The 16,775-nt window shown below is 40.3% G+C and overlaps 1 protein-coding gene across 1 annotated transcript in view; it reads right to left on the bottom strand.

The window, feature by feature from the left end:
* OPRM1 (opioid receptor, mu 1) overlaps nucleotides 1-16,318 on the bottom strand; it is a 33,188-nt gene extending 16,870 nt beyond the window's left edge. Inside the window, exon 1 of the mRNA XM_014545053.1 lies at nucleotides 15,566-16,318. Coding sequence (XP_014400539.1) covers nucleotides 15,566-15,861 — 296 coding nt within the window. The 5' untranslated portion in view covers nucleotides 15,862-16,318. The remainder of the gene's footprint in view (nucleotides 1-15,565) is intronic.
* Nucleotides 16,319-16,775: the final 457 nt, after the last annotated feature.

Here is a 16,775-nt window from a genome sequence, read left to right as displayed (position 1 = left end):
CTGAGCGTATGTTGTAGATTACAAATATTTTAGAGGGCATAGTCAGTAAAATTATTATCTATTGTACTTAGTACAATAAATATAAAGCTTTATCTATATTTTTGGTGATGATATTATACATATAATCACTCAATATAAGTAAAATATAAAAGACAGCATGAATATAAAAGTTAAACGAAATAAAGATAGAATTGGATTATCCATTTGGTACAGAGCCCAGCACAAGATGAATACAGTAAATGCTTGTTGAATAGAATTAAATGTAGGAGGAAGGGTTTGGGTGACTTTATTTTTTTTATGGTATAATGAAACAAACTTTAACAAAGGAAATCTGAAGCTTTTGAAGTAAAAGTGAACGGAAAATTCCTTTTGGCCTTGTCAACTTGTTGTTAAATTAAAAAAGAACTTTGGTCATAGAAGGTCATGAATGATGAGAAGTAGGATCAGGAAGGAGCTTTGAAGACCACATTGCGTGGCTACCTTGCATCATGGCTAGAGAACCTGAGGGACAGAAAGCTGTGCAAACATTTGAGATTTTTCTCCTGTTTTTCTAGATTCCATCTAAAACTAAAAATATGCCACTATGCTGTATGCTGGGCCATGTGTAATTTCGGGAGTGCATTTCTGAAAATGTAGTTTGTCCCAGAAATACTCAGCCCACTGTTAGCTAAAACAAGGTAAGCATGCAAAGCTTTTTCATATTCTTTTCAAAGATGCCCATGCCGGGGCCATTGGAAATCCTGAGACTTAAAAAATAAAAATCCAATGTTGTAGCAGAATTATATTTTTTTAGAGGAGTGTTGAGTTTGTTCCATTTTTGTTTAACTCTCTAATAGTCCATAGTTTAATACTATCAACTCTAGGACTCACAGTCCATCTCTTCAGTTCTTTGACTGCCGTTCCAACTTTCTTTTGAACATCTGCGCCTGCAATTGGCTTCTCAAATGCAACACTTCCCAAAGTGTGTTTTTCCTTTCTCATACATATCACCACGATCGATGACAGCAAAATAATCAGTAACAATTGTTGGAGCCAGGATTCAAGCCCAGATTATTTGTGGGTCATTAGCTACAATGCTTTGCTAGTTAATAACCGTCTCTTATTATGTTCTATTTGCTTCTTGTTTCACAAAATAATTTCTTTCATCCCCTGCAGATATTAAATATGTTATTTTAAAGTCCTTGTATGATTGCTATTTAATTCTGTTTCTTTGAGTGTAAATTCTCTTGTTTGTTGTATCCTCCCCCAATGTCTTTCATGGTATAGTCATTCATTCACAATCCGATTATATTGATTTTGAGTTGACCCTTGAAGTGAAGATGCCTTGGTAGATTGCTCGCTGTTTCTGCTGTGTGGGTTGACCGAGACGGGAGCTGCAATTAGACTGTACCATACAGTTTCCAGTAAGAGCAGAGGACAGCATGGGCTTGAGGGAGACACCGTGCCCTGGTGGCTGCCTTTTAATCCTCCAGAGCATTGCTGGTTTCCTATGTATAGCCAGTATCTCTGCCCCAAGCACTGCACCAGTTTTTAAATGGACATTGTGTGGCCTTTCTGTGTCACCTGTAGACTGGAAAACACACCAGCGGCAACTGACAAGGCTGCCACTACTGTGGAAATCCACTCCGTTGTGGAAAACCCTCCTTATGAACTCATATTTCATGAATGAAGTCATCAATGACCCTAACACTCTTGACCTGCCTCTGTTGCATCATTCACTTCTTTCAAAAGGAGAAGGAATGGCTTTTATGTTTATATGTTAAGGTTGAAGAATAGGATATACACCGTTCTGTCCCTTCCATGGTCTCTTCCTAAGGTTCAGCTGCCCAAAGGAAACACATATTGTAGCCAACTATTCCAGGTAGTAAGTTTTAAAGGGACTGGTCCCCATATTAGGAGGTTAGCTGTGGTCCAGGTCTGTGACTAGATGTGTTTGTGTATTCATTCTGGGATTAGAATTAGGAAGCTATTATAACTGCACAGCTAAGTCACAACCACCAGCAAAGTATTTGCCAACAATAAAGATGATGTATTTTTTTCTATCTGCTGATTCATTTCATCCTCTCTCTCAATTTGTCCAAACATCAGCAGGGGAAGAAGGAGTGACATTTCATAGGATCCTTTAAACATTCAGACTGCCTACCAAGAATTTCCCCATCATTTTCATATATTTGTGTATGGCTTTTCATTGATTTATTGCTTAATTTGTTTTCTTTAAAAAATAATTTCTAAAAGTTGTTCTAGAGTTTGTTCTCAATCAGCCATCCTGAAAATGATACATTGCATAGGAATACCTTTAAACAAGGTTTTAGTTTGAGTATTGTATAAAAGCATATCTGGCACTCTTAATGAACTTGAGAATAACTTTCAACCTTTAGCATGCTTGCACATGAAATCTTGGTCTTGTGTAATAAATGTGACAATTATATTGAAATCATGTTTTGTCTTCTGGTCTGTAAGCTTCTGGAGTATAGAGACCATGATCAGTCTGTACTCTGCTGCCTGCTTGGCTGAGCGACATGATGAGTCCTCCTGACCCTAAGCCTGCAACTAGATATCTCTTTAAATAAGACATTCCTGTTCATCTCATAGAAATGCTTTCTGCTTTCCCATCTCATGTCATCTTACTACTCCCCACATTGACTCCCATTATTGTCTCCCTCTATTGGCAGAGGAGAAGAGAGGATGGCATGTACTGTAATAGTAGTGAGGTTGTATAATGGTGAGAAAGAAAAAAGCTCCTGAGAGCTTTTGGGGAGCCAGTTTAGTTGCTAACAGCCAGGCTGTGGTATTCATTTATGGAACATAATTCTTTAGAGTATCAACTTCAGATGAGGACTTTCCATGACTGTGATGCAATAAGCCAAAAGACGTCTCTATAACCAGACCTGACCAGAGGTAAAACCAAATCACCTGAACCACAAAAATGCCCAGCCTCTTCCTCTCCTGGTTAACATGAGGGGCCCACCGCTTCTTATTCAGTGACTAGAGGCCTGGTGCATGAAATCCGTGCACTCGGGGGCGGAGTAGGGGGGGACCCTCAGCCCGGATTGCGAAAGGGCACAGGCCAGGCTGAGGGACCCCACCGGTGCACGATCGGGGCTGGGGAGGGACGGCAGGAGGGCTCTAGGGTGTGTCCGGCCCATCTCTCTCAGTCCCAATCAGCCTGACCCCAGCAGCAAGCTAACCTACCGGTCAGAGCATCTTCCCCCTGGTGGTCAGTGCATGTCATAGCGACTGATCCACCAGTCGACTGTCTGCCCCCTGGTGGTCAGTGCACATCATAGCAAACAGTTGAGCAGCCTTAGCATTTCATTAGCATATTACACTTTGATTGGTTGAATGGCTGCCCAGATGATTGGACACTTAGCATATTAGACTTTTGTTATATAGGATGATTCTAGCCTTACTCTGCTAATTCAGCCTCTAGATGAGAAATTATTGGTGCCCATGTGTCAAATGACTCTTGCTTTGAGTAATACCCTATCTAGACAAATCTCTGCTTCCTTGAATCTTCTCCTTAATCACCAAACATAAACTAAAATCCCGGTGGTGTCCCCTCTCCCCTCCTGAAGCAAGCTTAATAAGCCTAGTAGTTTGAGCTCCAAGTCTATTCCTGGTGGATTTTGGCTGGTGAGCATGGGTAGCAGAGTGTCCTTGGATCCTGAGGTTGTCCCAGCAGCAGCAGGCCAGCAGCAATTAGCGATTGGAAGGAAGCAGTGGGAATTTTCCAGTGATGTCCACAGATGGGTACAGGCCACTTGGAGAGCACAGTAGCTACAACAGCTGCCTGCACCACAGGAGTCTTGGAAAACATACTCACCCATTGTCTAGCAGATAGAACCCATTCCAGATGAAAGCTTGGATTGGATATCATCTTACTTTTTAGGGGGCTGCTCTTCTTTTTCAGAGCTCATGACCATGCACTGCAGCTGTAGTTGGATCCTCACCATGTCCTAGGTCAGTGGTCGGCAAACTCATTAGTCAACAGAGCCAAATATCAACAGTACAATGATTGAAATTTCTTTTGAGAGCCACATTTTTTAAACTTCAACTATATAGGTAGGTACATTGTTATTAACTTAATTAGGGTACTCCTAAGGCTTAGGAAGAGCCACACTCAAGGGGCCAAAGAGCCGCATGTGGCTCGCGAGCTGCAGTTTGCTGGCCACGGTCCTAGGTTAACTCTCTACCTATTCTGCATTCCATTCCATTCAATTAGTTATTGATTGTGGTCTTTAGATCTAGCAGTCATTAAAGCAGAAACCTACTTGCTAGTTGTAATCAAGTGGTTTCTATTTAAAGTGCTTATTTTCTGTATCTTCTATAAAATGTTTGCATTTAAACATTTAAGTGTTAAGAGATTAAGAAATAAAAATCCCACCTTTTAAGGTAGAAACATTCCTGGTGATTCTTGAGTCATACCAACTGTTTACCTGATCTTAAGAGCAGGACCAATCCCATCAAAGTGCTATGAACCTACAGATCAGTGAATAACTAAGCTACCTTGATTTTGTTAATTTCCCCCTGATTTGGGTTCTTAATCAAGTTAGGAGTAAAATACTCTTGCATGGGCAAGTTGGAAACACATTGGGCTTGGAATTAAAACACATAGGTCTAAGCAAGGTTTTGTGACCATGACCAAGTGGCTGAACTTTAATTTCCACAATTGTAAAGAGGTGATTATATTACCCCTAAAAATTACCATTAGAACAAATTAAATGATGATGGTGATAGATGCTATTTTTGGAGTGTGATAACCCTAGCCAACCTCTACTGAATCTTTACTTTCCTCTAAGCATTGCTGTTAACACTTCACTTGGGTTTTATGACTTAATTTTCATTACAGATTTATGAATTGCATATTATTACTTCTTTTGTACGTGAATAAACTGAGGTTCATGGGGGTTAAATAACTTGCTCAAAATAACAGTGGCAGAGGCATAATTTAAATCCATATCTGTTTGTTACAGTATATGTTCTCCACTATTACATTGCACTGTAATTATATGTATCGTATAATCTATATGATAAATTATATTTATATATATATAAGGCCAATATGCAAAGTGTCCCCTCGGGAGTTCAACCAGAAGACCGGGAGTTTGATCGCTCACTATGATGTGCGCTGACCACCAGAATGAAGGAAGGCCCCGGCCAGCAGTCGGAAGGCCCTGATTGGCCCTGATCATCGGCCAGGCCTAGGGACCCTACCCATGCATGAATTTCATGCACTGGGGCTCTTGTAACTTTATAAAGTACAGTAAGCATTTCTATATATATTTTTGTAAATTGATGCTTGCAAAAATCCTATTAGTAGCTACAACAATTGTGGTTATGTTTTAATATTAAAGAGAACTGAAGGTTAGGACAATTGTCAAGGACAAAAATGTTTAACATCGTAAATTTAAATATCTGAGTGTTTGTTACTATGCAAGTAAAATACCTAGATAATTTAAATTTTGGGGGGGTGGTTTTGTGTGTAAGTGTGTGTGTGTGTGTGTGTGTGTGTGTGTGTGTCTTGTAGATATAACCATTAGCAATGCTTAATAATAGTACAGCATATTGGAGAGAATTATATATCAGGATACTGTGTAAGAGGCTGAAATAAAAATGTTATCATTGCTTTTTTTAAAGAATATATTTTTATTGATTTCAGAGGGGAAGCGAGAGGGAGAGATAGAAACATCAATGATGAGAGAGAATCATTGGTTGGCTGTCTCCTGCACACGCCCTGCTTGGAATTGAGACTGCAACCCAGGCATGTGCCTTTGACCAGAATTAAACCTGGGACCCTTTAGCCTGCAGGCCAACGCTCTATCCACAGAGCCAAACTGGCTAGGGCTAGCATTGCTTTTAAATTTTGCAACAGAGGTTTTTAATTAACATCCATGAAGACTCAATTTCAGAGTTCATTTGTCAAAACTGTGGATGAGCTATCCCTGTTCATTCCTTTTAATGTGTGATGGCACATTCTGATATCTACTCGTAAATACCGGGTGTCCCCAAAAATGTATTCACACTTTAACAGCTGTAGCTCAATTTTGAGAATGAAATGCATTTTAATAAACACTGCCTTCATAATTATTGAAAATATGTGTATACATTTTGGGGGGACACCCTATATTTTGGTATTCAATGAATTCCTGCAACAGTAGCTGCGCCAAAACTTTGGGACCGATTGAAGGAAAATAAAAGTTACGCAGTTAGCTCCTATAGATCTTGGCTTATAGACAATTGTACATTATGGTGACTGTTTTCCATCTGAGGAGCAGACAAATCTTTATCATGTAACTGCCATGCTGACCAGGGATTTTCCTAGGAAACAGAAAGTAATTTCTTGAGTTTTTTTCTAAGTAATTTTAGGCAGAGAGATTTTTGGAAGGCATTTTTCTTCCCCTGTGGAGAATTCAATAGCATTTGTTAGAAGAAAATATGATTCATGAATACAGCGGTAATGTGGCAGAGCAAATAAGTCCCATTCGTTTTTAAAATCTAAAATTTCAGTCTCATGGTCCAATAAGGGTTATTAAATCAATTAGAATTGTCTTCCAATTTGGACCAAACTCATTTGGCACTAATAACATCTTTAGTTGTAAATTAATGTGTATAACTGTATTTTTTATAGGAAAACTCCAAATATGACCTTGATTTATATTTTTATAAAAAAGCCTCTAATACAATATTTTATTGCCTTTCAGGATCATCTATTACTTTTAAAATTTTCTCCGTTTTAATTTTCATATTATTGTGTGTTTTGATTAGATCATTGCACATTCATTTTTAAAAACCTGAAGAATATAAAAAGTAAAGTACACATCACCATAGCCTTAACATGTAGAAGCAAGCTAATAAAATTTTATGTTGAATACTCTAATTTCATGGTCAATGTTATACATTTCACAGTTCTCTTAGCTAAAGGTAAAATTTATATTGGACTTTATTTATGAAATAAAACATCTACAGCTTTAAAGACATGTTCTTAATTTTCATAGAATATATTTTATTTTTATAATACTTTTTCTTCAGGATAAAACCCTCTGAAGGTCAATATTGAGTCAAACATACATTTATGTAACATCTTTTTTAATTTTAATTTTTGCCAAGTACCATGCTAGGCAACCATTTTTAACTGATTTACGTCCCCCCTGCCTTGGGGGGACCGAAGGTCTGGTGAGAGAACATAACCAACTGTTTCAAAACAGAATGTTAGATATGATGGCAAGGTAGGAGTGATATGGCAATGTTGAAAGGAACATTTAACCTGCATTTAGGTGTCAGGAAAGTTGCAATTATTACAGTTTTGTGTCATCAGATGGAGAGTGCCCATGAAAATATTAAATTTACTTCTTGGGGTCATATGGCTGGTCCATGCTGCTGAAGCTTTTAAATCTGATGATGGCTGGAAGGCCTTGGAAGAGGGTTGACCCCCAAATAAGCTTACCTATTATCTATGTTCCAGATAGATAGACTCATTGTTTCTCTAGTGAGTCTATCATGTGTATGTTTTTCAGAGACAAATATAAACCTCTGTTAAGCACATTTTCACTGGCAAATTTTACTACTAATTTTACTGATAATAATTATCAAATTTTATTGCCTGTTTATTTATTTATTTTTGTGTGAAATAGGACTTCTTTTTCCTGACCTAAGCCTTGTATTTTTCTATTGAATGGTTGGACTATAGTAGAGGCCAACAAAGCTCCTTTAGTCACCCAGTATGACTTCATGTGTGTACATCATTACGATGATTTTACTTGACCAATTACCCCCACCAAAATATTTTAAAATATATTTTTATTGATTTCAGAGAGAAAGGGAGAGGGACAGAAAGATAGACACATTAATGATGAGAGAGAATCATTGACTGGCTGCCTCCTGCACACCTGCTACTGGGGACTGAGCCCACAACCCAGGCATGTGCTCTGACTGGGAATCAAACCTGTGACCCTCTGGTTCATAGGTCGACACCCAGCCAGCCAGGCCCCACCAAATCAAATATTTTGATTTGTTAAGTTCCACATCTTCATCTAATTTAACTAGAGTGTTGACCAATCTATTATGTTTCTAATAGATTGAACTTCCCAAACTGTGTGAACAAAATGTCTCAGCTATACCAAAGCATAGTTTCTATTTTTTTTGTACTAGAGTTAGAGTAAGTTTTTAACAGAGTAGAGGACATATATATTTTATGTAAAATATGATTTAGCACTAGCCGGTTTGGCTCAGTGGATAATGTCAGCCTGCAGACTGAAGGGTTCAGGGTTTCATTCTGGTCAAGGGCAAGTACCTCGGTTGCAGGCTCCTCTCCGGCCTGGGCCCTGGTCCAGACTCGTGCAGGAGGCAACCAATCAATGTGTTTCTTTCACATGGATATTTCTCTCTGTCTTTCCATCTCTCTTCCACTCTCTCTAAAAATCAATGGAAAAATATCCTCGGGTGAGGATTAAAAAAATATACATGTTTTAAAGGGCAATTAAAACAAGGGTACATAGAAGAGCATGTTCATTTGTATTTGAGTTTCTAAATTGGTGAGAAAATAATTATAGTCTGCTGTGGAAATTGTCATTTGTGTTTTATTGTACTTTTTATTTCTTAATTACATTTGACATTCAATATTGTTTTATATTAGTTTCAGGTATACAGCATAATGGTTAGACCTTTATATAATTTACAGAGTCATTCCCTGATAAGTCTAGTACCCACCTGACATCATACATAAGTTATTACAATATTATTGATTATATTCCCTATCATGTACTTTACATCGCACGATTATTTTGTAACTATTAATCTGTACTTTCTAAACCCTTCATTTTTTTCACTGAGCCCCTCAATCCCTCCCATTTGGCAACCATTTGTTTTCTGTGTCTATAAGTCTGTGTGTTTTTTTAAATTTAGTTCGTTTATATGTATTAATATATGCTTTGTGGCATTGGCTCATGTACTAGTGTCTTTTGTGGAAATGTGACATACTTATTTATAGGCAGAAAACTTTGTTCAGAGTGGTAGTCCTTTTTTAAAAGATGGCATGAATTTCTCCGCTGATACTTATGTTTTAAATTCCACACAAAGGACAGTGATTTTAAAGAACAGAAGTGTCAGGTCTCACATCTAGCTTGAGCCGTCTGCGGCCTGTCTTCCGGGACAGGGTCTTCAGAAGTAGGCTGGCCATCCTTCCAGTCGGTGACAGAGGAAGACATGCCCAGAGCAATGAGTCTTGAGATGTTTTCCCCTCTGAATCCCATTCATTTAGTACTTTACCATTTCACTCTACCATATACTTACAACTTGTAAAATGTTTACAATATCTACTTTGAGAAATACTTATAAATTACAGTCAACAGAATTCTTTTTCATTGTTTTGTGAAAACTATCCATGACCCTCTCCTCACTTTTCCTCTAGCTTGTCTATGAGACTAACACCTTTAGATAAATCTGTAAAATTGGATGGAGACAAATCTGAAGTTATCCCATTGCTGGGCTTGGTGATAGAGGAAGATGAATTATAATAATTGTAACAAACCTTGGGGGTGATGTTTGTCTAATACTGTGGTTAAAGAACACTAGGTTAGCTCTTATGGCTCAGTCTTTGGCATTTATCAGCTGGTGAAGTTGTTTAATTCTCTTCCCCACTGGACTGTACTTTTGGAGAGAGGGAGGACTGTACCTATTTTGCTCACTAGTGTATCTGGAGCTTCTAGGAAAGTGCTTTGTGTACAGTTAGTGTTCAACAAACACAGAAAATAAATAAATGAGCCTGTCTATACTCAAAACATTTTATGAAAAATCAAATTACTCAATGTAATGAAAATTAAATTTGTATAAAACTTAAAGGCATTATCTTTATTCTTGCATATCCATCTTTTGTTTATTTTACAAGTAAGTAAAATTAAGCTTTCTTTTGTCATCAGAAAGACCATTTGAAGGGTCTCAAATAATGTTGTCTGCTTTTAACAGGGCCTCCTATTTTAGTGGCCTGGGATCACCAACATCACCAGAAACATGCTCACATTTAAATTTATTCAGCCCATGTGGTTTCCTTTTCGGAGGCGATGGGGGCTGAGTAAGTATGAAATTATAGTGTTGGCAGTAATTTCCCTTGTTCTCTTGGCAGGCACAGTCAGGTTCTGATGTTCAGGTTATACTGCCGGCAGCACTTTTCAATTAACATTTAATACTCCCCCACAAAAATACTTAACCTTTCACTGGCACTGAACCCCACCTTCAGTGAAAAAAATGCTCAGAAGCAAAAAAGGCCTCTATTGATCACCTTATTCTGCACAGTTTCTATACTTGGGGTGCTCTCAGTTCTCAGAAGCTCTGCAAGCCTCAGGGATGTGATTTTCTACCTTGTAGTAGTAGAGTTTACTACTGGGGTTTAGGTTGTTGACAAACACTGCCTGGGAAGTCCTGGAAAAATCCATAATGAAAGTGTGAGGCATAGACAGGCACCCAGACTCACACAGTATCATCATTAATTCTACCTCTACCTTTTGAACCGGTTTTATTATGATTGGTATTACCGTGACAGCAGAACCCAGGACTAGGCACAGGGATGGTATTGTATTAAAATATATATATATATTTTAATTTCAGAGAGGAAGGGAGAGGGAGAGAGAGATAGAAACATCAATGATGAGAGAGAAGCATTGATTGGCTGCCTCCTGCACGCCCCACACTGGGGTTCAAGCCCACAACTTGGACATGTGCCCTGACCAGGAATTGAACTGTGACCTCGTGGTTCATAGGCCCCCCGCTCAACCACTAAGCAATGCCGGTTGGGCAGGGATGGTATTTTAAATGCCTAAATTTCCAAAGTTAGTGTTCAGAGAACATCATCATTACAAGTTATTTCTTCTAATTCAAATAAAGGACTCTGCTCGGTAAAAAGGAGTTTCATCACATGCAGTCATTATTTAGACAGATTCTGTTCTAGACTTTTGACTATAACACCAATTTAAATGTGAAACATTTAAGTAACAAAAATAGCTATTTTTCTCCAAAAAGTAATTGGGTTGTCTATTTTCTTCACTGAATCCATTGGACGGCATAAAAAGAACTTATTAATAGGGGGTCAAGCAAGTTGTAAGTATCTGTCCTTAGAATGCTTTCACGTCATCATGGCTGCCAGGAAGACGACTGTGGGGGAATCCAGTGCATTGGGAAGGAGTGGACTGGAATGGAGAATGACAACAGTGACACCATTCAAAGCCTTGCTTTGCTTCTGCAAAACTGTGACTCAAAAGGATAAACTATATTTCAAAATATTAGAACAGATAATATAGCTGATGTATGAGAAGGCCAGCGCACTAGGTGAATGATGAGATCCAGGTGGCTGATGGTGCGAGCCCTGTGAGAAGGCAGATAAAGCCTCAGGGGGAGAGAAGCAAATAACAAAACTCCTTACTTTGGTGGAGCACTTTCAGAGTTTTCTGCACACTTCTATGTATCTTATCTAAGTGGGACCTGAATTCCATGAGATTAAATATGATCTTTATTCTTTCAGTGCAAGTGAAAGATTTAGGGAGGTTATGTGACAACGATAACGAGAAAGGGGCAGAGATTCAAACTTGAGTCTTATTTCAGGTTTCGCACTCTGTTCACTCCCTTATGTCTACTATGCAGAGTCCATTGGCGAGATTTAAGGAAAAATTTAAAACATCTTGAGCTTGAGCTTTCTTGAGAGATGATTTAATTTACAACTTATTCAATAAATTGCTTCCTGGAGTTCAGAGGAGTAAACATATGGACAGAACTCTTAAACCTCCTTGCCAAACAGGTCTCATTTTTCTTATTCACAAAATGGGAAGTTTGTCTAGATCTGTGCTTCTCAATATTAGCTTCACATTGAAACCACTTTGGGAGATTTTAGACCTCCCTAAGTCCAGGGGCTACCTCCAGAGATTCTGATTCCATTAGCCTTGGGCAGAGGTGGGTTTTCATTAAAAAAAACAAACAAACAAACAAACAAAAACAAAACAAAACACTTTCCAGGTGATTCTAAGATGCAGCCAAGACTGAGAGCCACTGAAATGGAAGATGTGGGAGGCCTTCTTCCACGTGTCAGTGTGTTGCCAGGATTTCTGCCAGTGATGGCGAACCTTTTGAGCTCGGCGTGTCAGCATTTTGAAAAACCCTAACTCTGGTGCTGTGTCACATATAGAAATTTTTTGATATTTTCAACCATAGTAAAACAAAGACTTATATTTTTGATATTTATTTTATACATTTAAATGCCATTTAACAAAGAAAAATCAACCAAAAAAATGAGTTCGCGTGTCAGAGGTGTCATAGGTTCGCCATCACTGATTTATGCAATAGCTCTGATGACCCATGAATTCTTCAGAAGGAAACTCACATTTTATTACTCATTTTATCCTGTATGGGTTCCTGGCTAGAATTTAGATCCGGTCCTCACTGAAGAGATTGTGGAAACTGGAGCATTGTTCAGCTGGACTATATGTCATCCAGTTAAAACTCTCTGAGGGATGTAGTAGTGCGAGAAGCGGAGGCAGCCGCTCCCGCTCACCCGGCCCTGCTGTGCCTGCCTGCCACCTTCGCTGCTTGGTAGCGCTGCCGGGGAGGCGGGAGAGGCTCACACTGCTGCAGCTGTGCTTGCCAGCCATGAGCCCTGATATGGTGCCCGTAGGTCAGCTGAGCGCAGCTCCCACTGTGGGACCTCACTGACCACCAGGGGGCAGCTCCTGCATTGAGCGTCTGCCCCCTGGTGGTCAGTGCACGTCATAGTGACTAGTCGACTGGTTGTTTGGTCGTTTGGTCATTCGGTCGCTAAGGCTTTTATGTATATAGATATTTATTGAATTTTAAATAATAGCAGGAAGTGAACATTTTATCTCAATACTTTAAAAGATGCAGCATTATACTCATCTTTTAAAATTTTATTAAATTTATTGGTATGACACTGGTTAATAGATTATGTAAGTTTCTTGTGTATAATTCTAAAATACACTATCTTTATATTGCATTGTGTGCTTACCACACACAGTGTAATCTCCCTCCATCACCGTATGATTGGCCCCCTTTCCCTCATCTTTTTAAAGGGACAATAATATCGCTGAACTGATCATTTTGTAGATAAAACTCCACAGCCTGGAAACAGTACAGTTACAAGTCTCAGCTAAACAGACGTACTTTCTTCAATTCTCGGTTACTTTCCTCATCACTTCATTGGTCACTGAACTATCTTTTTTTCTGTTTCACAGTCATCTTCTCAGAGGGTTGCCTGACCTTGGATTAAACACTTGAGTTGCCACAGGTTGGTGTTGGGGGTGACCTTTTAGTGGAACTTTCAGTACAGAGAAGTAAAGCAGAATATCATGTTCCCAGTAAGGTAAAATGTCACCATCCTTTTCCAAGTCACTAAGAGGTCAGAGGTAATGCCTTTAAAGCAGACTCACCTAACCAGGGCCCTCTTAAACTCTGGAATAAGATCAATTTGCTTCTTTCACAGACACTTGCTTCTCTAGTGGCTGTCTCTTTATTGAAAAGCATAAACTAGAGGGGAGAAAAATGATGAGAGAAAGTGCCAAGAGATGCAATAAAAGAGAATAAAATATAATGTTTCAGATGGCAGGGTTTCTGGGTGCTTTGGTAATTTCTCTTCATCTTTTATTCTCCAGGATTCCAGAGATAAATATAGGGAAATTTATTATTTCCACATTATTCCTACTAACTAAACCTACTCTGTCATTCTTTAGTTGAATTAACCAAAATCATGATTTGCCACTCTAATAAAAAGAAATTATACCGGTTAGAGACATTCAGTGGTATTGAACTAATAAATAATCTGTCCTTGGAAAAATCCTTTATATTTTCTGTGCCTCAGCTTACTCACCTAGCACTGATAATCTCTAGAGTCCCTGTTAAGTCCTACAAGCTTATGATTCCATGGATTTTCTAAGGAAAAGGAGAAACATATTTTCCCTTCATCAGGCAGGCCTTTATGATTTCTATTATCATAACTGCAAAGTGAGGTGCGGTGTTTATCTTTGATATGAATCTTTGTATTGGATTACATAAGTGAGTTTTTATAAAATAAAATGTTTATAAAAACAAATTCTTTAAAAAAAGCAAATGTTTACAAAAATAAATTCTTCCATTGATTGTCTCCCTGCTTTACCTTCAGTTGTTAGCTTTCTTCTCAATAGATGGTGCTGTTTTCTCAGAGACGCTACTTACTCCTCATCAAAAGATCAGGGAAATTAGTATCACTCTTTAATAATCATTAATTAAAGAAACCAGCCCTCTAAGTAGAAAGACTCGATTACAAGCAGTATGCAGTACCTAGGTAATGAAAGCATAATGGGGAAAATAAACTGTTAAGTGATAAAGGAGGCCTGCTGAAACCTGCAATATTTGCTGAATAGATGGAGCAAATATTGTAGCCAAACATGAAAATTCCATGTTCATTACATACATAGAACACATAGGATCCCGAGTAGGAAGAAAATCTTAAATCAGGAACCATTTTCAAAGTGTAAAAATAGTGATCTACTTTAACAAAAGTGAATCTGTAGCCTTCCGTATTAACATGCATGATTTGAACACACGCATCAACACTAATACAATCGACCTCGATCTCAGTGAGTCTTGAGAGCTGGCACACTCTGTGCCAACTCAGCCGGGAGCACCTGGGAGACAGAAAATGGACCTCAAACTCTTTCGAAAAAATATCCCTGGATAAAACCACTTTTCATCTCTGAAGAGCAAACCATTGCAACATCCTATGTAATAGTGTCTAATCCAGTTTCATGCTGCTTTTGGTCACTTCTAACTGGTTGCCCTTTGGAAGCCCTGAAACAGACATATCCTGCACTTTTCCTGAACCCAGTTTAGCTCTGACTGAATCAGCCCCCAGCAGATCCGCAGCTGCTGATTGAAACCTGGCAACACAACTGTCATATTTGTTACAACAAAGCAACACTGTGGAGAGACACAGGAAAACTTCCTCTATGAGTGTGGCTGCAGGTAGAAGGAGTGGGGTAAGGGCTGCTATGAGGAGGGAGGCAGGGTGGGGACATGGTGCAGCCGGCTCTACAGAAGCCAGCATGAGCAGGGAAGTTGCCAAGGTTCATCTCTGAAAAGGACTGAGTAGGAGACCTGGCCCCCCAATTAGAGGAAATAAACTAGAATTCTCCCTCCATTACTCACAAATTACTGTTTCCAGAGCTTCTGTCTGAAGAAACTGTGGGAGTGTGCCCAAGAGTCCTCTTGGCTCAGATTAAGGGCGCTCCAAGCTATTTATTTTTATTTTTATTTTTTATTTTTGGCCAGAGCTTCATAGCTTTTACCAAAGCAACTTCTCTGTTTCTGAAATTTTGGATGTTTCTTTATCAGTGTGTGTGTGTGGGGGGGGGGGAATAGAAAAGTAGGCTTTTGCACTCAAACAACCACCCATCTGTTGTCCCCCATTCTCCCCTGTTTACCTCCCTTTTCTCATCTTCCCATCAAACACTCTACCTTGGGGCTCAGGTGTCCCTTTGTGCCCCCCCACCCGCTTAGCAGCTGAAAGCTCCGTTCGGAGCTCAGGCGCCTTTCTTACCTGACAATCACATACATGACCAGGAAGTTTCCGAAGAGACCCACCACGCACACGATGGAGTAGAGGGCCATGATGGTGACGGCCGTGATCGTGGAAGGGCTGCTGGTCGGAGGGCACAGGCTGTCGCTCCCGCTCAGCGCCGTGCGGTTCGGACCGCACGGGTCGGACAGGTTGCCATCCATGTGGGAGAAGTTGACCCAGGAACCCGGGTTCGGTGCTGCTGGGGCGCAACTTGCAGAGTGCGCGAAGGGGTCAGAGCAGTTGCCGGGGTTCCTGGGGACGGCGCCGCTGTCCATGGTGCTGACCGCCGGCTGGGACCACGTTGGGAGGTTCACCGCGAGCCCAGGCACTTTTCAGGAGCTGCGCGCCTTAGCAGCTTCCTCCAGCCGCTGCCAGGGCTCCTGTGATTTCTTACAGAGCCCAGCCCTGGCGAATCCAGGCAGGAGCATCAGGCAGAAGGGGAGAACTGAGCATCTGGCGTTTGTTCTCCTCTGCTTGCAGCCCTCTCCCACCTCATGAGCACAGGCACTAGTCCCCAGCCCCACACCGCTGGAGGGAGGGGGAGGGAGGGCAGTGCGGGATCCAGAGGCTGGAGGAGAAAGAGGGGAGAGAAGGGGTGGATTTTGCGCACAAGCGATCCAAGGAGTTGTTCTCCCCACTCGGCACTCTGTGCAACACCTCTTAGGAGGGGCAGGACGGAGAAGGGAGTTGGAAGGAAGGCGTGGAGAGTGAGGCAGACAGAGTTAGTTTCTGACGGCAGAAAAGCACAAGAAAGGGGGCTGACATCACTCTATTTTCCCAGCGCCGGTTTCTCTGTAGACATTGGCCCTCAGACAACTGGAGCAGCCCTTAACTCCCCAGCCGCTTCCATCCCTACTGCCTATCGCAATCATTCGGGTGCAGGGGACACAAATCCCTCTTCTCTAGTCTTCCTTCCTGCACATTCACGAACAGGGAACCGTGCTTTTCACATCACCAAATGGGAATTTCCAACCCTGCAAACCTGCCTGAAGCCAGAGTGATTCTTTCTCCGAAAAAGAAATGAGAAACATGCAGTAAACTTCTGTGAAGGAAACCTATTACGTTTCCTCCTTAGTGCCTAGGTTTCTCCTAGAGTAGAAGCTCTAGTTGCATCTGATTTATGTCTGGTGGGGAAGAGGCACCAGGGCTGGTTACAGAAATCAGGGGTTTGGTTGTGGCATCCAGGAAA

This window comes from Myotis brandtii, unplaced genomic scaffold (assembly GCF_000412655.1).
Source record: "Myotis brandtii unplaced genomic scaffold, ASM41265v1 scaffold395, whole genome shotgun sequence".
NCBI lineage: Eukaryota > Metazoa > Chordata > Mammalia > Chiroptera > Vespertilionidae > Myotis > Myotis brandtii.
The sequence above is the reverse complement of the archived record's forward strand: the minus strand, read 5'-3'. Positions and strand labels throughout refer to the sequence as shown.